The sequence below is a fragment of the Microcaecilia unicolor genome, chromosome 6, assembly GCF_901765095.1.
Source record: "Microcaecilia unicolor chromosome 6, aMicUni1.1, whole genome shotgun sequence".
Taxonomy (NCBI): Eukaryota; Metazoa; Chordata; class Amphibia; order Gymnophiona; family Siphonopidae; genus Microcaecilia; species Microcaecilia unicolor.
The window spans coordinates 62,274,618-62,301,894 of record NC_044036.1 but is presented as its reverse complement, the minus strand read 5'-3'; the positions used below and the strand labels follow the sequence as shown (position 1 = coordinate 62,301,894).

Below are 27,277 nucleotides of genomic sequence, written 5' to 3'. Positions count from 1 at the left end.
CTGAACTATAAAGAAACTACAGACCACCCAGAACACGGCAGCCAGGCGAATATTTGGAAAAACGCGTTTCGAAAGTGCCAAACCCCTCAGTGAAAAACTGCATTAGCTCCCAAATTCTGCACCATGGTCCACAAACTTATCTAAGGCGAAGCCCCAGGATATGTGACAGAGCTCATAGGCCTGCCTTCCAGAAATACAATCAGATCAATAAGAACATACCTAAATTTTCTACCACTATTAGAATTTTGTGATCCCACCAATTCGTGGTTACAGGCAAACGATACCCTAGAATATATGCTGAAGTATCATGGTCGCTACTTTGCTGTGTCTTTTCTTGTAGTCAGTCTGGGTGATCTTTTTGCAGCCAGTGACTAGGTGGTTCACAGTCTCTTTGGCTTCTTTGCCCAAGTGGCACTTGCTGTCATTGGATGTGTTATCAATTTTAGCCTCTATTGCAAATGTTCAAAGTACTTGTTCCTGTGTAGCCATGATAAGTCCTTTGGTTCTAAAGGGTTCATTTCTTCAGTCATTGCCCCATTTTGGATTTGTCGACTTTTTCTTCATTGTCTTTTATGTACTGTCCATAGAGTGGTATATTGTGCCTGTTTGATTTCTTACTTGTTCTTGTATATAGACCTGCTTGGCTTCTTTGGTCTTAATTAAGCCTTGTTGATTTACTAGTTTTAGTGCATCTTCTTCACTATAGTTAATGTAGGCAGCCAGCCAGGCTTTTTTTCTCCTCTTCCACTGTTTGTAGTACCTCAAGCAATCATCTTCCACCTATGCTTGAGGAGGGTAAAGCCTGTGAACATCACTGCAGGGGTGCAGAGCACGACTGATGCTCATGAGTTTTCACGTTTTTTTTGTGTTCCAAAGTTTTTATAACTACCTGACTCTTATTCACAATTACTGTTCTGTACCTAATGACAGGTATGACATTCATGGTATGTCTATCATTGAGTTTAGCCTTCAAGATCTTACTAACCCTTCTAATATATTATTTGGTGATTGTGTTCTTTTCCATGGTATGTTTGATGTTATCCACCTGTAGGATACCCAGATATTTGTAGGCTCCTTCAATGTCCAGTCCCTAGATGACTTTATTATGGGGCATTTCTGTGCCTTCAAAGACAACCAATTTTCCCTTTTTCATAGCTAGGTTGGCACATTTGTCTAATCCAAATATCTTCACTGAATATTCAGACAGTATCTAGCAATAATTCAATTTTCAATTATGATTTTCCATAGGGCTTCAAATCATCCATGTGTTTAATAGATGTGAAATTCTGTGAGAGATTTTTCTAGTCTGGTAGCTTAAGGCAGTCTTCCTCAGTATGACTGACAGCGGAATAATAGTGATCACAAACAACAAAGATGGGAGTGGAAGAGTAGCCTAACGCAGTGGCCGGAGAACCATGGCACTTAACCCTCCATTGCTCCAGGTACAAAATAAGTACCTGTATATAATATGTAAACCGCTTTGATTGTAACCACAGACACAGTCAGCTCCTTGTGACTCTGGGCAAGTCACTTAACCCTCCATTGCCCCATGTAAGCCGCATTGAGCCTGCCATGAGTGGGAAAGCGTGGGGTACAAATGTAACAAAAATAAATACAAAAATATATCAAATCCCATCCTTTTTCCCTTTCCCTGAAATATTCCTCTCCTGATGTTCACCTGATCAACTATCACTGCCAACTGTGAGTTCCATTTTCTACTGATTTATTGCTTTCTATACAAAACTTCTGATTTTTTCACTCACTTCAATTATTTCCAGGCATTTCAAAATCCAACTTTGTGGCACTGAGTCAAAGGCCTTCTTGTAATCAATGCAAGCTACATTCAAGGTTGTTTTATCAATCAGAAGCTGATCTTTCTTGCCTCTGGTGTTTTGACTGTTTCCTTTGTGTTCCACTGGAAGCAAATTTCTTTCCAAGTGGTCCTGGACTGTGTCCCCTATGATTCCTATCAGTAGTTCGAACATTGTTGGCAATTGTTTGAAACGATCCCTTTTGCTGGGTCTTTTTGCAGGAAGTAGGCGGTTCAGCTGAAACATGGTCCATGTCAGGTCCTTGAAATAACTTTGGTATGAACTCTACCAGCAGATGTCTGTTTCTTCAGGCCAGCCATTTTTTTTTCTGGGGTTTTTTTTTTCCTGCTTCTATGGTGCATATCCCTTTGTATGTCTTCTGGGCTGTCAACCAGTCTTCAGTCTGCCCTCCTTGCAGTGTGTTGTTGAACTAGTCAGCTATTCTTGGAAGTAAACTGGTCAGATATTTGAGCCAGAAACCGTGCAATTATTATTCTTAAAAAGGGTTGGGTGGGGGAAGAGCAATGTATGAACGCAGATAAAATGCACTCTCCAAAAAAAAGGAGACAGAGACTGAAAGCAGACTGCTTTGTGTGCACCTGTGAGTTCTTGTGTTTAAATGTAATGTCTTATGTTGTTTTTAGGATTGTTTACTTATTTTCCGCCTAGTTTAGGCAGAATATAAATATAACAAATCAAGAAAGGAAAGAAGTGAGCTGATTTGAAAAATGCAGGCAGTACTGCAACTGCAAGTAATGTTTTGTGCCGTACTTTTTAGGATTTGTGTCTGTCTTAGCTAAGAATTGGGAAAGATTTCATTAGACTTGAGTGATCCTAATGCACTTTCACAGAAAGAAGTCATTTTGCAAGCAGTATAACTGAAAGACAGGGTATTTTGTTTTGCAGTTGACACATGCCTGTGCTAAATACCAGCACCTTTTCCACCACCTGGTAAAATGGGTCCCCAAATCCTAACATCACTGTGGGATGGCAAATGCTTTCTTTCAAAAAGGAATTGCCACCCTAGCCTTGAGCTGCCCTCCTAACCTCTCTGCTTCTACTGCCATTTCTTCTCTCCTGGAGCTGGCGCGTTGGAGACGGCTACCGTTGGAACTGTGGGATGCACTGTATGTATGGAGCCCCAGTTCAAATAGCTGATATTTAATTGCACAGGGCTTCAAACAGTGGCTGTCTCCAGCGCACCAGCTTTTTGCACAGGTGATTTAATATGAAAACCATGAGAGTTTATGCATAGCTCCCCTGACTTAACCACACCCCTGGTAACACCACCTCTAGATGTGGCTAAAAGTACCTGTGTTTTAAAACAATACTTTTAGACATGTGAAGAGCAATTCTATTCACTGGTTTCTAAATCACTGTGGCCCAGATGCTCAAAACACCGAAGCTATACTGGACAGTACTGGAGAAATAGCACCAGGACAACAGATCTGAACAACTCCTAATGCTCAGTGCTTATGAGATACAAATTAGGCACACTCATAGCGTTGAGCATTAGGGAGTTGTTTGGAAGTTAGGGGGAGGATGGTGCCTTGGGTATGCGCTCAAGAGTTGTACATTAAAAAGCTCTTTAATGCATGCCCAGAAGACCAGAGAAGGTTGCAGGAAGAGGTACTGACCATGGACGAAAGTTGTAAATAAACCTCTTGGACTCTCTACCTGTTGTGCTAAGAATTCCACCTTTTGATCCAAGTGGGAAAGATGGTTGATCCTTGGACCTTTTAAAAAATCTGAATCGGCAAACAAACCTCAAAAAGCAATTATCTCAGAGACACAAGCACAATACTTGAGTTCTGAAGCCACAATTCTTGTTTTTACTTTCATGTTTCTTTTGTTTACCCAACCGGAGTCTTGCGTAGAGTTCTCTGGAAAAACCAGACTATGAAGGGAGCCCGTGAGATGTAAGAACTTGGCCACCAACAACACACGTCTCCCCAAGTTTTTATTCCTCTGACAGACCATGGCTCAGCACAGCCCTAATGCCAGCTCTGAGTTAGCATAGGATTGATGGCAGAAAAGTCTGGAGCTAATGAGCTAATGGCCTCTGGTGCCTGCATTTGCATCTGAGCATCAGGTCCTATATAGATGTGATAGCGCTCCAGTGACCATTTTAGATATAAGTAGAATGCTGTGGCTTAGGAACAGAGGTTTGTCCCCTGATGCAGCAGTTGTGAAACAGGGAATCCCTGTTGGGTACTTATGGGTTGCCAAAATGCACTTTAGATTACTTATTTATTTATTTATTTATTGCACTTGTATCCCACATTTTCCCACCTATTTGCAGGCTCAATGTGGCTTACAGAGACCTGTTATGGCGTCGCCATAGCAGGTAAAAGATACAATTGGTGTTACAAGAAGATCATGGATAACAAAAAAGAACTAAGCAAACAATTATAGAAAGACTACATTCAAAATAAGGGAGGAGTGTCGCTGTGTTATAGTTGAGCTATGGATTCTCGTGGTAGGCTTTGTTGAAGAGAGAGGTTTTCAGAGTTTTGCGAAAGTTAGTTATTTTGTTAATTGTTTTCAAGTTAGTTAGTAGTGCATTCCACAGCTGCGTGCTCAAGTAGGAAAAGCTGGTCGCATGTGTTAGTCTGTATTTTAATCCTTTACAGCTGGGGAAGTGCAGATTAAGAAATGTACGGGCAGATCTTTTAGCATTTTTGGGTGGCAGGTCCACGAGATTTAGCATATAGGTCGGGGCATCTCCGTAAATGATATTATGAACGATCTTGCAGATCTTGAATGCAATACATTCTTGAAGTGGGAGCCAGTGTAATTTCTCTCTTAGGGGTTTTGCACTTTCATATTTTGTTTTACCGAATATGAGTCTGGCTGAGGTATTCTGGGCTTTTTGAAGTTTCTTGATAGACTGTTCCTTACAGCCAGCGAAGAGTGAATTGCAATAGTCCAGGTGACTTTGTACCATTGACTGTACCAGATTGCGAAAAATGGCCCTTGGGAAGAAAGGTTTTACTCTTTTGAGTTTCCACATCTTCTTAGTTGTATTCTTCACGTGGTTGTTGAGTGTGAGATTTTGATCAATGGTAACTCCAAAAATTTTCAGAGTATTTGAGACAGGAAGGGAAAAGTTTGGAGTAGTTATGGTGGTGAATTTACTTGTGTTATGTTGCGAGGTGAGTATAAGACATTGCGTTTTTTCTGCGTTAAGTTTTAGCTGAAATGCATCCGCCCAGGAGTGCATGATTTGGAAGCTTTGGTTGATATCGTTGGTGCTTTCCTTTAGATCATGTTTGAACAGGATGTAGATGGTGACATCATCTGCATATATGTAAGGATTGAGGTTTTGATTGGCCGGTAGTTTGGCTAGAGGTATCATCATTAGGTTGAAGAGGGTTGGTGAGAGGGGGGATCCTTGGGGGACTCCACATTCAGGTATCCATGGGGCTGATATATATATATATTAGTTTTTTATTTATTTATTTTATTTGTACCCCGCGCTTTCCCACTCATGGCAGGCTCAATGCGGCTTAGGTACTTGTACCTGGGGCAATGGAGGGTTAAGTGACTTGCCCAGAGTCACAAGGAGCTGCCTGTGCCTGCAGTGGGAATCGAACCCAGTTCCCCAGGACCAAAGTCCACCACTCTAACCACTAGGCCACTCCTCCACGTTAGCGTTAGCTGTTACTTGGTATGATCTTGTGGTCAGGAATCCTCTAAACCATTTCCAAAGTATTCTAGTACGTGTAGTAGTATTCCGTGGTTGACCATTATAAATAGTTCAAGAAGATTGTGGATTAGTTTAAGATTGGAGCAGCAGCCTGTATCAGATAAGGAGTTCTTTGTATCAGATAAGGAGTTCTTTATTTCATAGTTGGCACCATAGATTGAACTGTTCATGTATGCAGTGGGTGTTGCTATTTTTGCACCAGTAATCAATAGAAATCAAACAAAATAAAACATGGAAAAGAAAATAAGATGATACCTTTTTTATTGGACATAACTTAATACATTTCTTGATTAGCTTTCGAAGGTTGCCCTTCTTCCTCAGATCGGGGGGGGGGGGGGGGGGGGGCTGGTGACAGAAGTAGGGCCCAGTTATGGAGAGTTCAAGGTCCTGGCTTCCTGATTCTCAACCCATTCCAACTTGCAGCACACGTAGTTGTTAAGAAAAGCAAAGGCATGCTGTCAAAATTTCAGTGACGCACCTCCCAGCTGTTGGTGACACACTGGTTGAGAACCACTGCTTTATAGTATACTAGTGTAACTGAGTGTATTTGTACATATCTGCTTGGGTGCAAGCACTTCCGCCAGTCAAAGAGCTGGTCTGTGTTAGTGCGTAAGTGCAGCAGATACTTTTTGTAAATTATGCACACAAGTTTGAGTCCAGCCTATGTTCCACCCAGGCTCCAAATGAACACACTGAATTTTGGCAGTTACATATGTATGAGCACATAGGCATGTAAATGCCATTATTCTAAACATTTACCCATGCAATGGGCATATAAACGTTGGCATCTAAGTTACAGAAATGCCCCCATTGAAGGAGGACATTTTTCAGGTAGCCAATTTTGTGTGTGTAAATAACTTTGAAAAATTCCATCCCAATTATGATAATTTTTGCATATCTACATCGCCCTCCACTCGTCCACATGAAAATTAATCTGCCATTTAGATGTCTGATCCTCCAATAACTCATAAGAACATAACAACAGAAGCGTTGCCATACTGGGACAGACCAAAGGTCCATCAAACCCATCATCCTGTTTCCAACAGTGGCCAATCCAGATTACAAGTACCTGGCAAGATCCCAAAACAGTAAAATAAATTTTATGCTGCTTAATTTCCTCATCTTAATAGTGGCTTCTGGACTTTTCTTTTAGGAAAGTATCCAAATCTTTTTTAAACCCTGCTAAGCTAACTGCTTTTACCACACTCTCTGGCAATGAATTCCATAGTTTAATTACAATCTACTTAATTTAACAGCTTGGACTGTCTTCTGATGCTTCTCTTGTTTCTCCCTTTTTCAGAACATTAATGGCATTGGCCCCCCATACAAATAGATCTCTGGGTCACACTGCACTGTTTCTCTTTGAAAATGAGCAAGTGCAAAACACATGAAAGCATCTCCATGATTCTCATTTGCTATATCTGCAGGTGGCAGAAGGGAAGGCATCATAATGTGTGTACATTGTGAAAATCAAATGCACACTTGCTGTTTTTTCCTTCCCCAACCTGAACACCCTTAGAAGAATGCCTCTCCCACAGTTAAAAGTATGAACACTGTGGAACTTGCCTGCTTTTAGACACAAGGGGGTGGATTTCAATCAGGCCATTTTACCCAGTTAAAAGCTTTTTGAATATCATGTTCCATAAATTTCCCATCAGTGTGGGCTGTATGGATGCTTCTGTAAGTTCTGGTGTCTGAAGGTTTATTGTGTCCTAGGTAATACAATCTGGTTCTCTTAGCTCCAGTTGGGAGTTCCTTGCATTAAACAGTAATGTGAGCTGGGAAAGGGGATTGTGGTCAAGAAAGTGACTAATGGAGCTGAGTAGGGAGCTCCCAAGGGCACACTTCAAAGGCCAAGATACTCCCAGAGGGCAAAGTTACAGAAGATGAATGACTGTACAAAAAAAAAATTTCCCCCCAACCACAGAAAAGCTGAGCATCGGTTCTTTTACTTTTATTTCATTCCAGCAGTCTTATTTTTTTTCTTCTTTTTCCTATTTGTTGTAGTTTGAAGACCTGAACACGGTAGCGGAATGTTTGTTCTCATTGGTCAACGGGGATGACATGTTTGCCACGTTTGCCCAGATCCAGCAGAAGAGCACCCTGGTCTGGCTCTTCAGTCGCTTGTATCTCTATTCCTTCATTAGCCTTTTTATCTACATGATCCTCAGTCTCTTTATTGCCCTTATTACTGACTCATATGAGACGATCAAGGTAAGGGAACTGTTTCCACTGCGCTTCATTCTTTTATAATAAATAATGTAGCTTTATATCGGTTTGTAATGGCTTCCCCAAAGGAAGTGGCTGAAAGCACTCTTTCTATGAATAAATAATGAGGAGGAGGAAGAAGCAAGTTTTCAGTGACTTTGTGATATGAGGTGTCCCCTGTGCAATGCATAATAGTTTTATAAATTAAAAAGACAATCTTAACATTTTGATAAACGAAGCAGCTCTCCTGGATGGCAAGTATTTACAGGAGTATGAATAGTTCAAATGCGAACACTTTTGTTTTTTTTGTGCAAACCAAGAGCCTAAAAAAATATATATATGTATTTTATAAAAACTTGATTTCTATTTTGAGATCAGTGTTTCACAAAGAAAACAAAACACAGTACATCACAATATTCTGTCTCATACTCTAGCCCCTCACTTCCCTGATGTGCAATGATTTGTATCACCCAAAGAAGCTACTATACCATACATATGATCAGAGAAGTTGGGTGAATGGGTGACTCTGGATGATGTATAGTAGGTTATAAAAGAGGGTAAGGAAAAAGAAAATAAAAACAACAGCTTTCTACCAGCCAGAATCAGCTGCGGTTTTGTATCGGATATTTTTCTGTTTTTCTTGGTATGAAAACTGACAGAAATCTATTGTTGCTGGTTATTGGGGGGGTTTTTAAATTTAGAAAAAAAGAACAAGATATAGGTAATTGTTGGGCAAATAAAAGCCACATTTCAGTACAGTGACTGAGAGAGTCAGCTGTGTTAAGAAAACCTGCAGTGGAGTGTTTATAGTGCTGCACAGAATTTACCAGAAGTAACTTACAAAATACAGTGTCATTTCAGCTGGTAGACAAGAGTAATTCTTTCGCCATCTTTCTGCTGCCTTTCCTGTAGCTCTAGAGCAATGTTGGTAGTATACATTAGGGTTGATATTCAGCATGGTGTACAATGGTATAGATGGGCAGGAGAGGCTCACTTAACAGGGCAATGGGGGTGGGGGTGGTGGACACTGACCAGGTTCAGTTCTGGTGCCCACAGTCCTAAATGGGCAGATAGGACTGCATAAAATGTGGTCCTGTCTTTAACTGATTAAGCATGCAGGTTCTGTCACTGAATATCAGCTGGTACCCACATAACGTCCAGGCATGCTGAAGACCCGGCTAGTCAGTGCCAGTGCTGGACGTGGCCTGGCATTGAATATCTAGGTCTAATTTAGCTGCAATGGTCAGAGCTTAAAATGCTGACCACCACCGGCTTAAAATTGACCCGTCAGTATACTGTAGCTTGTAGAGCTATACATTGACACCAGGGAGAAACTACGAAGTCACTGATATACACCAGCCCATGTTGATGAGAGAGAGAGAGAGATTTTTTTAAATAAAATAATTCTTCTAAGGGTCCACAGCATTATAAATTAGAACTGTATATACAGAGGCCAATTTGTGATATGTAAAACGTGGTTTTGAATCATCTATTGATTGAAATTGTACATATATTTAGCAACGCTAAGGACTCTATTTACTAAGGTGCGCTAGCGTTTCTAGTGTGCACTAACGCTAGAGACACCCACAGGAATATTTGAGTGTCTCTAGTGTTAGCACATGCTAAAAACGCTAGCACGCCTACAGCACGGCTTAGTAAACAGGGCCCTAAGTGGCATCACTAAATATTCTTGTACAACTTGAAACTGATTTGTGCAGGCCACCTAGGCATAGAACGTCCCCGTTGGTGACTGAAATCACTGCTTGGATATAAGTTTTGTGCCAACCTAACTCCTTTAGGATGGAGAACTTTTGATGTATAACAACTTACAATTATATATATCCAAAAGTAGTATTTTGATGTATAAATGAATGTTTAACTGAGCTGCCTTGGATTTATAAAACTTATGTAGGTAGCATTGCCAGGCAGGCAGGTGTGTTTCAATATTTGACCTCTGCACATTTTTGTGCCATTCTGTACCTCTCAGCATCTCTAATTCGCCTGTAACTGCTGAATCTATTACTATCTTCATGAAATAAACCCAGCTACTGTACCTAAGAGAGCATCTTCCTCAAAATGGCAAAAACCTGCACATGCTCCACTTTGGTGGTCCTAGTGATATTTTTGTAATAGTTTGGCAGAAGGAAATAGGAATCGGTGAAGAAAGGAGGCATCATTGCTTTATAGCTCCAATGCAGCTGGAGTAGAAAGATACAGTGCTACAGAGCTGAAAACACAGGAGAACATATCTAATTTGTGCATTCATCGTTTGTTCAGGAGATCATATTCTGAAGGTCTAAGTTACTGTTCTTCATGAAATATCTGATAAAGAATGGATAATCAAATTCTACTCGTCACTGCCTCTACCATTTATCCTCATCCCAGCCCTCTTCCTCTCTTTGAGCAGCTCTAACCCACCTATGGAACCTAGAAGTAAACTTGTCATACATCCCCCGATCCACTACTCAGCACCTATCTTTTCTCTAGCTTCTGTATATATTCTCCTATGTCACGGACCCTCTTTTATGTCATGGACCCCAGCTGGTCAGATGACTTTTTGCAGCTCAACTTTTGAGTATCATTGAGGATTTATTGACTTGGATGTTGATCACACTGTCTTGTTGGATGTTTTTGTCAAAACTATCAGAGATTGCAGGCCTTTTGTGCCGAAACACGGCCGTGTCGGTTCGTTTTCCAGCTTTTCAATAAAGACTCTTTGATATCCTCTTTGGACTCGCCTCACTTTCATACTTTACTACCTTCTCCTAGCACCATGTAAGCCACAAAATATTCATCTTTTGTATATTTCTCTTATTACTTTGTAAGCCACATTGAAATTACATGGGTGTATAATGTGGGATATAATTACTAATAAATTGAAGTTGAAATTATCAATTCTTTTTGTGGCTGTGACCCCATGATCGCAGCCAAATAAAATTGTGTGACCTCAAGAGTTGTAGAATAGTGATGGAGAGGCTACCTGGGTCACAATCCCAAATGTCACAGTTTGGGAAACTCTGACCTGAGGGTTCGTTGAGATGTGATCCATCTGGTGTACTAAACTGGGGATAGAAACAGTTGCTAGTGAGGGTGATGGTGTATTTTCAAAGCATTTAGGCTTACAAAGTTCCATAGGCTGCTATGTAACTTTGTAAGTCTAAGTGCTTTGAAAATGAGCCCCTTAAATCTCCTTTTGAGCACTGGATGGTGTTGTGAAGACACTGAAATAACAACAAACACGCCCAAAAATATGGTTCCAAATGGTCTGACTTTTATTTAAACAGGAAAAATATTTACATAGGAACAATTGAGTGTACATAGTTCAAAGAAAGCTGTGCTGAGCTTTTAGGTTCAGATTCAAAATTCCATTCTACTTCAATCTCAGTTTCAGATCACACAGTTGTAACAAAGCTTAATGACAGAATAATATTTTGCTTCTCCCTGACTGAGAGGTTTACAGATGGCACAAATCCTTCCCCTTTCAGGTTTTATCCTCGGTAGATCCTTCCTGCCTCCAGGTTTACAGTATAGAAGTTTCTTTTCATACTTGTCACTGTGCTGTGGAATTCCGTCTGCATGGAATGGAACACTTTGACTCTTAGGTTCATAGTCCTGAGAGATATGGTTTCACCATAGGTTGGATATTTTCTCTCACACCGTTTCCAGCTCCTTTAGCATGCTCCCTTCTCAGCACACTTGCTTGTCAAAACTCCTCTCTCAACTTTCTTACTCAAACTGATATGCTCTCCCTAGAATGCTGGTTCTCAACCTAGTCCTCAAGATAAATTCACCCAGTCAGGTTTTCAGGGTATCCATAACGAATATGGATGAAATACATTTGCATTCACTGCCTCCATTATATACAAATTGAATTCATGCATGTTCATTGTGGATATCTTGAAAACCAGACTGTTGGCTGTGTCCTGAGGACTGGGTTGACAACTCCTGCCCTAGAGAACACTTACAACATACTACATAGTTAATGATGGGCGGAAGGACTATCCATCCTACTCAAGTTTTCTGTCTACACTGATAACGATACCATGCCAGCCAGCCTGTGAATACTTACAGGATTTCTTCCCATCCTGGATAGTCTTTCTCTTCCTTCTTTGCACTCCAACTTCCTGTGAATAAAGGAGCTCACAAGTTTCTCATTTATTTCCCTTCAGTACCTCACCTTTTCCATACCTAAATTTAGGACTGTAATCTATATAGCCAACAACATTTGTATACGTACATAAGCATTGCTGTACTGTAACAGATCAAGGTCCATCAAGTACAGTACCCTGTTTCCAACAGTGGACAATCCAGGTCACAAATACCTGGCATGATCCCAAAAGAGTAAAATAGATTCCATACTGCTTATCACAGGAATAAGCAGTGGATTTTCTCCAAATTTACTTTAACAGTTTGTGGACTTTTCTTTCAGGAACTTGTCCAAACCTTTTAAACCCCGCAATGCTAATGGCTTTTACAACGTTCTTTGGCAACGAATTCCAGAGTTTAATTACACGTTGAGTGAAGAAATATTTTCTTTCATTTGTTTTAAATTTACTACTTAGTAACTTTACCTGACCCCTAGTCTTTGTACTTTTGGAAAGCTTAAACAAATGAGTCATGTCATTATTTTATAGATCTCTTATGTCTCCTCTCAGCTGTCGCTTGGCCGCTGCTGTACACTGAGCACAGAATTTCAATGTGTCATCAATTATAACAGATCATTTTCTGGGTGACTCCTAATGTGAACCTTTTAATTTAGTCTAATTCCACTGAGTAGCCTGACAGACAGACCTGGTTACGTGAACGTCTGTCTGTATTTTCACCAGGACTTCTAGTTATCGGAAGTTGCAGCTTGCCACACAGACCCACCTGCTAGTTGATTTTAATGTCCTAATTAGCTGGCATTAATAGGAAGCCTCTGAAGTCAGTCGGGTAGTCTGCCAGATAGACCAACTATGCTAGTTCCTGTGTTTCTGCTAGCACTTCTACTTACAGAACTTCCAGCCTGCCTGACAGACCCAGCTGCCATTTGATTCTGCCATTACAACCTGTCAGACAAGCTGGCCTTATAGACACTTCTAGGATAACTAATTTTTCTTGTTGGCCTCTCGGCTCAGGCCCACCCAGTAGCAACACACCTATGATGTGGCTGGCAGGGATCCCCAAGCCCCATCAGCTGAAAACTCCCAACAACTCTCCCTCCTGCATACCTTGTAAATAGCAGATCTTCGCCTGCATTGAGCAGCGACTGATACATACTGCTCGCACCGGCCCCACAGCCTTCTCTCTGATGTATTCCCACCTATGCGGAAACAGGAAGTTGCATCGGAGGGAAGGCTGTGGTGCCAACATAAGCAGTGTGTATTAGTTGATGCTTGCTGCCTGTGAAAATCTGGTATGGGGAGGGGGGGATGTTTGAGAGACCACATGGCATGCAGGCGAGAGAGGGAGAGAGGCCAAATCACTTGTAGGACAAGGCGGAGTTCTTCTGACCACCCATCTTGAGCCCAGGCCCAGCCAAAATTGGGTGTCTGGCTACGCCCCTGATCCTGTGTGCTTATTCTGTGCTCTCTTTAATTCAGCTATAGTTTTAGCCACCATCATTCAACTTCTTGCTTTCCATTTATTGTATTCGCCTGTTTTTTATCTAAATGTTGTAAGCCACATTGAGCCTGCCAGCGGTGGGAAATCGTGGGATATAAGTGCTGTAAAATAAATAAATAAATAAATTCATGCTTCCACCACTCTTTCTGTGAAAAAGTATTTCCCATCCTTTCCCCTTAGCCTGAGCCATCTGTCATGACCCCTTGACATAGAAGAGCCCATCCTCTGAAACAGAATTGCTTCTTGTACATTCATATATTTGAATGTCTCTGTTATATCTCCCTCTCTTGCTTTTCCACAAGTATACATGTTTATATTTCTAAGTTTTGTATCATATGGCTTCTGGTACAGATTGCAGACCCCCCCCCCCCCCCCCTAGTTTTGCCAGCCCTTTTCTGGATTGTGTCTCAATTTTCTCTACATCCTTCTGCAGGTAAACCCTGCAGAACTGGACATAATAGTCCAGGTGAGATCTCGCTAATGAGCTGTGTGTTGGCATAATCGTGTCCTCTTAGTTACTAGTTATACACTTACTCCTTCAACTGCATCCTATTGTCCTTCAGCTCTGGCTTCCACCCTGTTACACTGTTTCCCTATCTTGAAATATAATCAGAGATAATTTCCCCAAAGTCTCCCTTCTGCTTTGTGCACATCAGCGTCTCGCTCCTTATTTTTCTGGATTTCACCTAAGGGGATGATCACGATGTAATCCATAACCTGAACTGTAACAAATTGTATTTCCATTATTCATAATGTATTGTAAGCCACACTGAGCCCGCAAAAAGGTGGGAAAATGTGGGATACAAATGCAATAAATAAATAAATAAATCATGTCACACTCTTCCTTTGGACGTGCCCACTATGTTGTAGATCTTAAAAATCAGTTGTAAAAGGGTGATTTTATTTCTTCCTCTTGGTCCCTTCTCAACATTTCTCACAAAGATATTGAACAGAACCAGCCCCAGCATCAATCCCTAAGACAATCCACTAATCACTTCTCCGTCTTCTCAGAGTGAATTTGAAGACCTTGAAAAACTGGATGTATACATTTTAAAAACTCCTCCATACCCACATTTATAAGAATCAGTGTATGCCAAGACTGTTCCCAAGCTGAAAGAGAAATGGGTCTATTGAGCTACAATAATAGGTATCCAGTCTTACTTAAGTACCATCAGTTCCAAATGCACAAAAGGTGTCGAAATATGAAAGAGAACTTCTAGAATCCATTTCCATCAAGGATTGAGTGAGAATCCACCAGTACCAAAATGGAAGGAAGCAACAGAATTTGCTAAGGAAAAGGGGGGGGGGGGAACCTTCAAAGTAAAGGGCTGCAAAATGAACATGAGAACGCCCCGGGGGCCACCAAAAGATTTTAGGCATACGCATGTAAATATAATTTTAAATACTAATTTTGATTCTGCAAGGACTTTTGTGTTGCCTTATTATACCAATGTTAGAATATAAGAACATAAATGTTGCCATACTGGGACAGACTGAAGTTCCATCAAGCCCAGCATCCTGTTTCCAACAGTGGCCAATCCAGGTTACAAGTACCTGGCAAGATCCCAAAACAGTACATTTTATGCTGCTTATCCTAGAAATAAGCAGTGGATTTTCCACAAGTCCATGTTAATAATTGCTTATGGACTTCTTTTTTTGGAAGCTATCCAAACCTTTTTAAAACCCTGCTAAGCTAACTGCTTTTACTACATTCTCTGGCAACGAATTCTAGAGCTGAATTACACATTGAGTGAAGAAATATTTTCTCCGATTGGTCTTAAATGTACTACTTTGTAGCTTCATTGCATGCCCCCTAGTCCTAGTATTTTTGGAAAGAACAAACAAGTGATTCACATCTACTCATTCCACTCCACTCATTATTTTATAGACCTCTATCATATCTCCCCTCAGCCGTCTTTTTTCCAAGCTGAAGAGCCCTAGCAGCTTTAGCTTTTCCTCATAGGGAAGTTGTCCCATCCCCTTTATCACTTTCATCACCCTTCTCTGTACCTTTTCTAATTCTACTATATCTTTTTTGAGATGCGGTGACCAGAATTGCACACAGTATACGAGGTGCGATCACAACATGGAGCGATACAAAGGCATTATAACATCCTCATTTTTGTTTTCCATTCCTTTCCTAATAATGCCTAACATTCTATTTGCTTTCTTAGCCACTACCACACACTGACCAGATGGTTTCAACATATCAACAATGATGACACCTAGATCCCTTTCCTAGTCACTGACTCCTAATGTGAAACCTTGTAGGCAAGTGACCAGGCGATCCTCACATCCATCCAGCTATCTACATGCTTAACAATCGAATCACCAACTACAACAGCCAACTACAATCACCAACTACAACAACCCTTCCTTCCTGGGCATGAGCACCTGGAGACACATCCTCTGTATGAGGATATTGTATCCCCTGGTGGGCTGGTCCTGGCTACAGGATTACTTCCAGCTTCACCAGGGTGATGCTTTCCTTTTAGAAGACCTATCTCCACTAAGACCGCACAGGGGCTGCGAGACTGGAGGTGGGACTTCTGTACAATATCCCTGTAGGTCTCCTCTATGTATCTATCGCTCTGTCTCCCATAGCTCCTCCAAGTCTGCTACTCTAGCTTCAAGAGAATGGACTCATTCTCTGAGAGGTAAGAGCTCTTTGCATCAAGCACACAAATATAACCTCTCAGCAACTGGGAAATAATCATACATGTGACATTCAGTGTAAAAGACTGGATAGCACCCTTCTTGCTGCTGGACTGCTGTCTGAATCTTAGTATTATAGAGTTGTTTAATTAAAACTTCTGAAGGTACTAGGGATATCAGATGAATATAAAGAGCCTTAAGATTATATGGTATAATATGTAATGTATAGTGTTTGCTTCTCAGAAACTAATTAAATGTAATTAAAACTCTAATGAAAACTCTGCTCTTATTGTCCTAATTAGAATAATTGACTATAGATGAAGTGTTGAGCTAGGGGTGGGTGGATTTGGGAGAGTGAGTGGGAATGTGGACTGAACTAGGCCCTGCTGTGCCTTCTAGAGTCTATCTGTTAATGCTGTGGCAGAAAATTCAAGTTTTAAAACTAGGGGGAGTGTATGGAGACTAGTTAATAAAGTTTGCTTTTTTTTTTTTTTATTCTATGTTTATCAATAACCTACAATTCCTCTTTTAAACTGTACCTTTAAGCTACCAAGCATAGAGCAAAATAATGTCACTTACCCAGAGAAATTTTCTCTTCACTCAGAACTTTTCAGCTGCATCATATGTGCTTTGTGGGGGGGGGGGGGGGGGGGTAAAATTCAGTGTTCAGTAAAGCCTTCTTACAATGGTGCCTTGAAGGGTAAAAAGAAGGGTATCCAGCATTATTCCTGCACAGAAATGCATTTTGTGAGCTGTCTTGATTCTTACCACCCATCAACTATTCCTGCATGACAGCAGATGTTCATGTGTACATTTTGCATCTGAGAATGAGTTTAAAGCCTTGTTTCAGGCAGGGTAAAGGTCATTTCTTGAAGGAGTATAGAGTGCTTTGTGAACTGTAAATGTTTCTGGAATATTTTAGGGTGGGGGTGTGGGAACAAGGTGAAAATGAGAAGAGCAGAGTTTTTTTTCTCTTCTAATCCTCCTCAGTTAACCTTCGCAGATTCATAGTCTCTGTATCTAATTGGTTTCATCAAGAAAGTCAGCTGAAGATAAAAGTGTTTTCCCCATTGAATTAAAGAGTCTTTCCCTCACTGTATCCACAAATAAGAGCTGACATAATATATTTTCTTTTTAAGTGGTTTGTCACTTCTTCAAAAACTCCAGAGCTGAAGTTTAGTAGAACTTTTCCATGACTCCATAATTACAATGCTTAACTCTTAAACTGTTTGCATTTACCAAAATGTGAAGAGCAGCAGAGAAATTACAGGAGAAATTTCAACATCTGTATTTTATAAAACCAGAAAAAGACTGAATCTCAAATATAAGGCATTGTAGGTGTTCCATCAGATAGCTCTGTTGGAATGTAATTGTATTTTACATGCATTGCCTGTCACCTATTATTTCTCTGTGATTACTCTGTGACCTCTGATGTGAATTACTTAGAGAGGTCACACAGCTATGCAACTTCCTGTGGGGGTTAGATGCAGCAGATGCAGCACATGGAGCACATGGAGCTCATGATCTCTCCTAACCTGAGAGGATCTATGGTGGTGTGAGCATCCATTACCATCTAAGCACATGGAAGGAGCTGATAATACAAATGTATAGTAATATGTATATATAAGCCTGTCTGATTATAATCTAACTACAAACTGTGAGTAAACAGATGTTTTGTTACTTCAACTTTAAAGTGACTCAGCAGTGAATTATTCAGGGGTGAATGAGAGAGAGATGAAGAAAGAAATTAACATTTCTAAAGCTGAAGCTGTGTGTACTAAAATCTGCTAATTATTTACTACAAATAATCCAACAAAAGGGTTATGGGCCCAGGGTCCAGGAATTGAAAAAGAAGAGAAATATTACCAGGCAGAAAAAAAGGCCACATTTTTCTCTTAAGTTTTAAAGGAAAGATTCAGTCTGTCTCTCTCTCCCCCCACACAGCAGACAGAAGGCTAAGAAAATGGCTGAGGGAAGAAATTCACCATTGTTCTATTCTCTCAAGGTGCCTAAATTAACTGAGTTTAATTATCGGCAGTGGGAATTAAGATTCATATGTCTCCTTCGAGCAAAAGGATTAAATATATGCTTAGACCAAGACAGAACAGATGAAAATATGGCTGAATGGGACAATGCAAACTATTATGTGAAATGCATGCTTTTGGAAGCTCTCTCAGAGAAACAAGCCATATTAGTGGAGGGAAAAGATACACCAAAGGACATTTTATGTAAACTGAGAACTATGTATGCAACTACATATGCAAAGCAGCAACCAATTTGGTTGGCAGAGTTGAATGAAACCAAATTAAGGGATAAAAGTAAATGTAATGATCACATTATGCATCTTATGTCTTCATTTCAAAAGCTAGAACTTTCTGGAATTCCCATGTGTGATGCATTGAAAAGAGCATTTCTTTTTACCTCACTATCAAAGAAGTTTGATGTTTTTAGGTCTGTAAATGAGGCCATTGAAGGGCAATCCTTTGAACAGGCAACATCAAAACTAAGGCAGGAATGCATAATAAATGATTCTGAGGAGATGTGTTCTCAAAGTCAGTCAGAGAGAAATGAAACAAATTTCTTGGCAAAGAACAGAGGAAGGCGGAGCTATGGGAAAACTCCACCCAAGGGCAAGCTGATTTGCTACTCATGTGGAAAGGAGGGACATGTATCTAAATGGTGTAAGGAAACACAAAACACTCCCTCTAGCTCACCTAAGCCAATGGAACTAAAGAATTTTCAAACCAGGAAATGTATGAAGGACAAAGATAAACACCAGGGCTTTCTAATGGCAGAAAAATCTTTGACTATGGTAAATAATAATTCAAATGAAAGTACTTGGATTTTGGATTCAGGGAGCACATGCCATTTAACCAATTGTAAAGATTTCTTTCAGGAAATGTGTCCAGAGGAAGGTATTCTTAAAACTGCAAACGCAGGGACTGCTAAGGTCCAAGCAAAAGGTATTGGATTCTTAAAATGCAAAGTGTCTAATGAAGTTAAAGAAATTCCTGTAAGTGATGTCTTGTATATTCCCCAAGCAGTTTGTAATATGCTTAGTGTATCTACATTAGATAAGAAGGGATTTGTGATTCATTTTGAAAACAGTAAGTGCACAATCTCTAAAAATGATGAAGTGTATGCTGAAGCTTTTATGCATAATGATGTTTATAAACTGAGCATTTCAGGTGAAGCCTCACATATGGCGCAAGTAAGGAAGAATGATGGTAAATGTAGTCTGGAAATCTGGCATCGCCGCCTGGGACATCGTGATTCTAAGGTGATCCAGGATCTTTACAGTAAGCAACTGGCCACCGGCATTCAGATAAGTGCAGATGCTGGTAAAATGGAGAAATGCATAGACTGTGTTACTCAAAAAGGTGTGAGACCCTCATTTCCTGCATACACAGGAAATAGGAGTAATAAAGTGCTGGACTTAATACACAGTGACTTATGTGGACCGTTTAATATCCCATCATTGGGAAATAACAGATTTGTGCTAATATTCTTGGATGATTTCTCTAGATATTGTGTGGCCTATTTGCTGAAAGAAAAAAGTCAAGTCACAGACATGCTGAAGAAATACGTAGCCATGGTGAGCAATAAATTTGAAAGAAAACCAAAGGTTCTTCAGACCGACAATGGTGGTGAGTTCACTTCACAAAGCATGCGCACATTTCTAGAACAAGAAGGCATTCAGCATATCACAACAGTAGCTTATACACCAGAACAAAATTCTGTTGCAGAGAGAAAATTTAGGTCACTTGTGGAAATGACCAGATGTATGCTGTCAGATAGCAATCTCCCTAAAAGACTATGGGGGGAAGCCATTCTCACAGCAGTGTACCTACAAAACAGAATGCCAACTAAAGGCGCTGAGCGCACACCACATGAGACATGGCATGGTAGGAAGCCAAACCTGTCACACATAAGAACATTTGGAAGTACAGCATATGCTCATGAACCAAAGCAAAGAAGGCATAAGCTGGATTCCACAACAGAAAGGGGCATTTTAGTTGGCTATACTCCAGGACACAAAGGATATAGAATTTTGAATCTGAAAACTGGCATTGTTGGCATAAGACATGTTACATATTTTGATGAAAACAAAAGGGTTGATAAAGGCTGGATTATCCCAGATGAGCCTTATCATCCAGAATATGAAACTAGAACCATAATAGACATGCCAGTGTATATAAATGCCATACCAAGGCAGATGTCTGAAAGCAACTCATCTGTATCTAACGAGGAACAGGCAGAGGAAACAGACACAGAAAGGATCATTGAAGAAGACAGTACAGTTGGAGAAGGGGAATCAATTGGAGAAGAACTCTCAGATTTAGAGGATGCGGAAAGGTCAGACCAACCTGTTGTCAGACGCTCATCCAGGGAAAACAAAGGTGTTCCACCCCCAAGACTGTCTTACCTAACAAAGTCAGCAGAAGCTCAAGAGCCCTTAACATGGGATGAGATTGAGAAAATGCCAGCAGAAGAAGCTGCTGAATGGCATAAAGCTGCACAAGAAGAAATTGATGCATTGGATAAAAATAATACTTGGATTCTTACAAAATTACCTCCTGGCAAGAAAGCTATAGGATGCAAATGGGTATTCAAGTTAAAAAGGAATGCACAAGGAAAAGTGGAAAGGTATAAAGCCAGATTAGTGGCAAAGGGATATCTTCAAAAATATGGAGAAGATTTTGATGAAGTGTTTGCACCTGTAGTGAAACACACGACAATAAGAACACTTCTGAGCATTGCAGTCTCAAAAGGCATGCAAGTCAAACACATTGATGTGAAAACAGCGTTTCTTCACGGAGATATAACTGAAGACTTGTACATGGAACAGCCAACAGGTTTCATAAATACAAAACAAAGACAGCTAGTGTGTAAATTAAACAAAGGTCTTATGGATTAAAGCAAAGTGCAAAATGTTGGAATGATAAATTGCATGAAATATTGACAAATTTAGGATTTAAGCAAGGTGAAGCAGACAAATGCTTGTACACTAGGTGCAGAAATGGACAATATGCATACATTTTAGCTTTTGTTGATGATCTGCTCATTGCAAGCAAAAGTGAGCAAGAGTACAAGGACATTGTAAAGTGTTTAAACCACAATGTTGAGATAAAAGAACTTGGTAATGTGTCATACTATCTTGGTATAGAAATTGAGAAACAAAATGATGGTTCTTATCTTCTAAGCCAGAAGCAGAAAATAAATGAGCTTATTGAAAGTTTAGGTATGCAAGATGCCCAAGTTGTAAGCACTCCCATGATCACTGATTTTCTGAAGGATGAAACAGTAAGAGAACCTTTACCAGATAACATCCAATATAGATCAGCCATAGGTAAGCTTTTATATCTAGCTACCACATACAGGGCTGATATAGCAAATGCAGTAGGAATTTTGAGCAGAAGGGTCAGCTCACCTACCAAATCAGATTGGACTGCAGTTAAAAGGATGGTAAGGTATTTAAAGGGTACCATTGATTGTAAATTAAAGATTTCAGCCAATAGTAATCCAAAACTAATATGTTACTGTGATTCAGATTGGGCAGGGGATCATTCTGATTATAAATCCACAAGTGGATATGTGTTTATGTATGGAAATGTACAAATTTCATGGGCCAGTCATAAACAAAGTATTGTGAGTCTGTCTTCTACAGAAGCTGAATACGTGGCCGTATCGGAAGCGTGCAGAGAACTGATGTGGATTGAAAAACTTATGCTGGATTTTGGAATAGCTGAAAAGAGACCAATCCAGATAATGGAAGATAATCAGAGCTGCATCCGACTGTCACAGAATGACAAGGTTCAGTCACGCACCAAGCACATCGCAACGAAATACCACAACGTGCGAGAGTTGGCGAAAGAAGGGGTCATCAGTCTACACTATTGTCACACCAGTGAGATGACAGCTGACATCATGACCAAACCGTTACCCAGAGAACATTTTGTGAATCTGCGTATAAAGCTTGGACTTTGTATGAATAAATAATTGCATGACAGTTATGCATGAGAAGGGGTTTGTTGGAATGTAATTGTATTTTACATGCATTGCCTGTCACCTATTATTTCTCTGTGATTACTCTGTGACCTCTGATGTGAATTACTTAGAGAGGTCACACAGCTATGCAACTTCCTGTGGGGGTTAGATGCAGCAGATGCAGCACATGGAGCACATGGAGCTCATGATCTCTCCTAACCTGAGAGGATCTATGGTGGTGTGAGCATCCATTACCATCTAAGCACATGGAAGGAGCTGATAATACAAATGTATAGTAATATGTATATATAAGCCTGTCTGATTATAATCTAACTACAAACTGTGAGTAAACAGATGTTTTGTTACTTCAACTTTAAAGTGACTCAGCAGTGAATTATTCAGGGGTGAATGAGAGAGAGATGAAGAAAGAAATTAACATTTCTAAAGCTGAAGCTGTGTGTACTAAAATCTGCTAATTATTTACTACAAATAATCCAACAAGCTCTACACTTGTTTCTGCTTTTTCATTCTATAGATTTTTATTCCCTGTCATTTTCTCTGTTACTCTCATGCCTGCATTCTCAAAGGTTTGACACTTCACAAATGACGCAGAACTTGGTGGTCCAGGGGGTTGTTGCATCATCATACATACTTGCCAACCCATTCACAAAATTGGTGTGCAAGATGGCAAAGAAGTTGGGTCGACACAATGTGATGAGGTGTCGAGTGAAGCTATCTTCACTTTGGGGATAATGTTCAGACTATCCACACTTTGGGAAAGTATGTATGTGATTTCCACCCATTCTGTGATGAGATCATGGCTGGAAGCTTTGGAGAATATGCCACAGTTTATATGCCTTTCCTAAAAACAAAAATACTGCCGCTCATAGGATAATATTAAAATGCCAAAAAACAATTATACCTGTTACAGTAAAACACACTGGGTTAAATACTATAAATTACACTCTAAGTATTTTAAAAGGGGAGGGGGAGACTTTCATCTCAGACCTCAAGCCATCAATGCAACTTTTAGAGTGCTGGAAACTGATGCTTCTTCAGCTACTCATAGGGGAATTTTGCAAAAAGGAAAAAAAAAACAATCTGCACAAAAATGTTGAAAATTCTGTGCACAATATTTTAAAATTTCTGCATAATTTATTTTGTTTTGGTGCCTAATTCCCCTATCATAGGAGCTGACTACTCCCTGCCCCATGTTTTACTGCCCCACTCCCTAAAGCCTTTTTGCCTCTTCAGACTTTACTCTTTCCAGCAGTATCATTCTCTCAGCCTTCCAGCCTTCTCTGACCCTTCTCCAGGATGGACACATCTGGGCTTTCTCTCTAGTTTTTTCTCACCCTGCCCCCTTCCCACTCTGTTCCCCTGTTCTTTCTCCCTTTCCTCAGTACTCTGTTTCCTCCCCCTCCCACACACTGTTCTTTCTTTGTCACTCCCAGCATGATCCCCGGTTTTATCTGTCACCAAGGTCTCTCACCTTCCCCCCCCCCCCCCCCAAGTATACACTCCCAAATTGCTTCACCCCTCCCACAACACACTTCTCTAGCTTTCTCCATTGTACTCTCCCTCTCTTCCATTACCACCACTCCTCAGCTTGTTCTCTCTACCCTTCCACCTACTCCCCCAAACGAATCATGCAGCAAGCTGCACATCCTCCTCTAGCACCTGGCATCTGACTGCTGATTTGAACCACACAACTGTAGAGTGACCTGTATGGTTCAAATTGGTAGTCATACGTACCCAGGAAGGAATAGGAGGAGGATATGATCTGAAGGGCAGTGTGATTCGTTGCTACCTCTTGTCCTATGATCAGGGCCGCCGTCCCCCCCCCCCCCCCCCCCCCCCCCCCCGCCACCACCGCTGCAGTCTCCGGTTTCACCTGCCTGCCCTCGGCTCCATCCGCCACCGGGCCCCCTGCATTAAAATCGGCAGCGCTTCAGCTCCGTTTGGAAAGGCAGATCGCCTCCCTTCGGGCCTTCCCTCACTGTGTCCCACCCTCGTCTGATGTAACTTCCGGTTTCCGCGAGGGTGGGACACAGGGAGGGCCCAAAGGGAGGCGATCTGTCTTTCCAAACGGAGCTGAGGCACTGCCGATTTTAATGCAGGGGGCCCAGTGGCGGACGGAGCCAAGGGCAGGCAGGTGAGACCGGGGAGTGCAGTGCCGGCAGCCTGACCCTGATGCCGGGCCAGGAGAATTTTGTCCCCCCTGCCCCCCCCCCCCCTCGGCGGCCCTGCCTATGATCATTGTTGGTGGGGGGAGGGGGGAGATCTGCCATTTCTCCCTCATGCACTCTGCACATAGTTGTGTGGCAGGTGAAGAAACAACAGTTGTACAGAATTGCCTATGAGTGTAGGACCATTTGGACTGAAGAAGTCAACTTCACATATCAATTATTTTTATTTATTTATTTTTTGTTACATTTGTACCCCGCGCTTTCCCACTCATGGCAGGCTCAATGCGGCTTACATGGGGCAATGGAGGGTTAAGTGACTTGTCCAGAGTCACAAGGAGCTGCCTGTGAAGTGGGAATTGAACTCAGTTCCCAGGACCAAAGTCCACCACCCTAACATTAGGCCACTCCTCCTGTATCAATTATTTCATATCAATTGCATCATATCAATTATTTACTGCATATCTGAAAAGATAAGGCACCCGATCCTCTTTACAGCAGCTTCTAGTCTGCCCAATGTGGAAAGAAAAACCATTGCCAATTCTTCCCAAGTGTTTTCACATCAAGCTTCAGAATAGAAAATTTTACATCATTTGTTTTACCCTTACAGATTCACTGTGCAAAACAGCTGTACTTTTAATAAAGAAGATGAAAGCAGAAAGGTTCCTTCCAAAAAAGAGTGTTGGAAAGGAATATTCCCAGAAGGAACAGGAGAGATTTCTTTTTATTAAATGTTTCTTGATTTGCATTTGGAATCAGTAAGGCAACGGGACATTCTGAAACAGAATATAAGGAAAAAGGAAACATTTTGGATAGTTAAATAAAGTCCACTATGGGGAGGAGTTGATGCAATCAAACATTCAGTGTAAGGAAAACAAATCTATAAGAGTTTGTTAGACCCAATATAACATAAATTCCCTTCTATTGTTTGATTTCTTACAAAACTAATACAAAGACTTAACAAAATCTTTATCACATCAGTACCAACAAAATAAATAAAATACAAAGAAAAAAGTAAATATCATCTAATTAGTTCTCATGTGGAGGCTCATTTTCGAAGCATGTATTATCAACCTCACAGTTTGATTGAAATTCCAAACAAAGCAGAAAAAAGGCGAAGAGGTGAGAGGTTTTTTTTTTTTTAATCTGATGTGATTGTAACTTCCCAAAATGTTGTTTCAAAGACAGAAATTACTGCTACTCTTTCAATTGAAGAAACAGGGACCAAATCTTTTTTTTAGAAAATTTTAACTTTATTGTATAATTAAGATAGGGAAGCTGACTTCAGAAAAACCTCCCGAACTCTGTGCAGCCAGTTCAAAACATAGCTACAATATTTGTTACAGCTGAAAAAAGTCATTGCAATATATTTTGAATGGATTTGTAAAATATGCAACTAAATTCAGTAAATGGCACCTAAATATCAGCACCAAAAAAAAAGAGTGCCTAGTGCTATTCTATAAATGGTGCTCAAAATTAGGTGCCATTTATAGAATAGCGCCGGGAATTGGGGACTACATTAGGCGCAACCATTTACACCAACAAAACCTTCGTGTAAATCCCCATGCCTGAATTAGACACAGATCCCCCCCCCCCCCTTATTCTGTAACAGTGTGCATAATTTGTGGGAATGCCCCTGATCCACCCATGTCCCTCCCATAGCCGTGTGTAATATTTATATTTAATTGGCTTTTTAATTAAATTGCATGTGCAGTTTATAGAATTGGGGGGTGGCGTTCTGCTTAGCCTTTAATAAAAAGATTGACAAATTCTCTTCTAAATAAACCTGAAGGCAGGAATAGTTTTGATCTTCATGTGGTTTCATTCCCTTCTCTATTTCATGCTAAGCTAACTGCTTTTACTACATTCTCTGGCAGCTAATTCTAGAGTTTAATTATTATTATTATTAATTATTGCATTTGTATCCCACATTTTCCCACCTATTTGCAGGCTCAATGTGGCTTACATTGTTCCGTCATGACAATCGCCATTTCCGGAGTGAGAGATAGAAGTGGTATTACATTAAAGATCTTAATTGATGTAATAGATTGAGCAGTCAAGTATAAGGAGTTCATATTCGGAATAAGAGATAGGGTGGTATTGCGTTAGAGTTCATTCGTGGTGGAGTAGACCTTGATGGTCAAGTATAGAGAGTTATGTTTTATCCAGTTCAAGCTTGAATTTCGTTGTTTGGTAATTAGGATGGATCATTGTGGTATGCCTTGTTGAACAAGCTGGCAGTGATCTCTGAAAGTTAGTTAGGTCGGGTATTCTTTTCACAGCGAGTGGTAAGGCATTCCATAGCTGCGTTGTTCAGTGAAGAAATATTGTCTCTAGTTTGTTTTAAATTTACTATTTAGTAGCTTCATTGAGTGCCCCTTAGTCCTAGTATTTTTGGAAACAGTAAACAAGTGACTTAAGTCTACCCGTTCCACTCCACTCAGTATTTTATAGACCTCTATCATGTCTTCCCTCAGCCATCTCATGTCCAAGCTGAAGAGCCCTAGCCACTTTAGCCTTTCCTTATAGGAAAGTCATCTCATTCTCTTTATCATTTTTGTCACTCTTCTCTGTATCTTTTCTAATTCCGCTATATCTTAAAATGCCTTACCTCGGGGTATGCACAGGTATCCCATGGAAATTTTGGCATCTGTTTGTGCTTCCCATGCACTAAAAAATAGAATTTATTTTTTAGCGCTGGGACGGGTCGGGGGCAGACAGTGGCTTGTACAGTGCTAAATGGTTACTGCAGCTACATCACTGCACGCTAACCGATTAGCTTGTGAACACTTTCCACCTACAAAATACGTGTTAAGTGCTCACACGCTAATGGGAAAATGTGTGTGGCCATTAATTTAAAAAATAGAAAACTCGGAAAGGAAATCTAAAGGAGAAGGGAATCCAAGATGGCAGCATGACGGGCTGGCTGTTTGGAGCACTCCTGTTTTTTCTTTACAGCTAAACCTTTTCCTCTTACCTGGTGATTTTAGAACATGCCAAAGAGAAAGGGCAAGCTGAAGGGACTTCTCCCGAAGCCGAAATCCCTCTTCTTCAGCAAGCCTCCATTACAGCCTTTACTGTACCTTTCCCAATACCGGGTGTTTTTGCTTCCAGGG

The 27,277-nt window shown here is 40.6% G+C and overlaps 1 protein-coding gene across 7 annotated transcripts in view; it reads left to right on the top strand.

Moving 5' to 3' along the window:
• MCOLN2 (mucolipin 2) overlaps nucleotides 1-27,277 on the top strand; it is a 96,538-nt gene that overhangs the window by 58,573 nt on the left and 10,688 nt on the right. For all 7 annotated transcript variants that reach the window (XM_030205608.1, XM_030205605.1, XM_030205603.1 and 4 more), the window contains one exon: nucleotides 7,528-7,734. In XM_030205608.1, coding sequence (XP_030061468.1) covers nucleotides 7,528-7,734 — 207 coding nt within the window. The remainder of the gene's footprint in view (nucleotides 1-7,527; nucleotides 7,735-27,277) is intronic.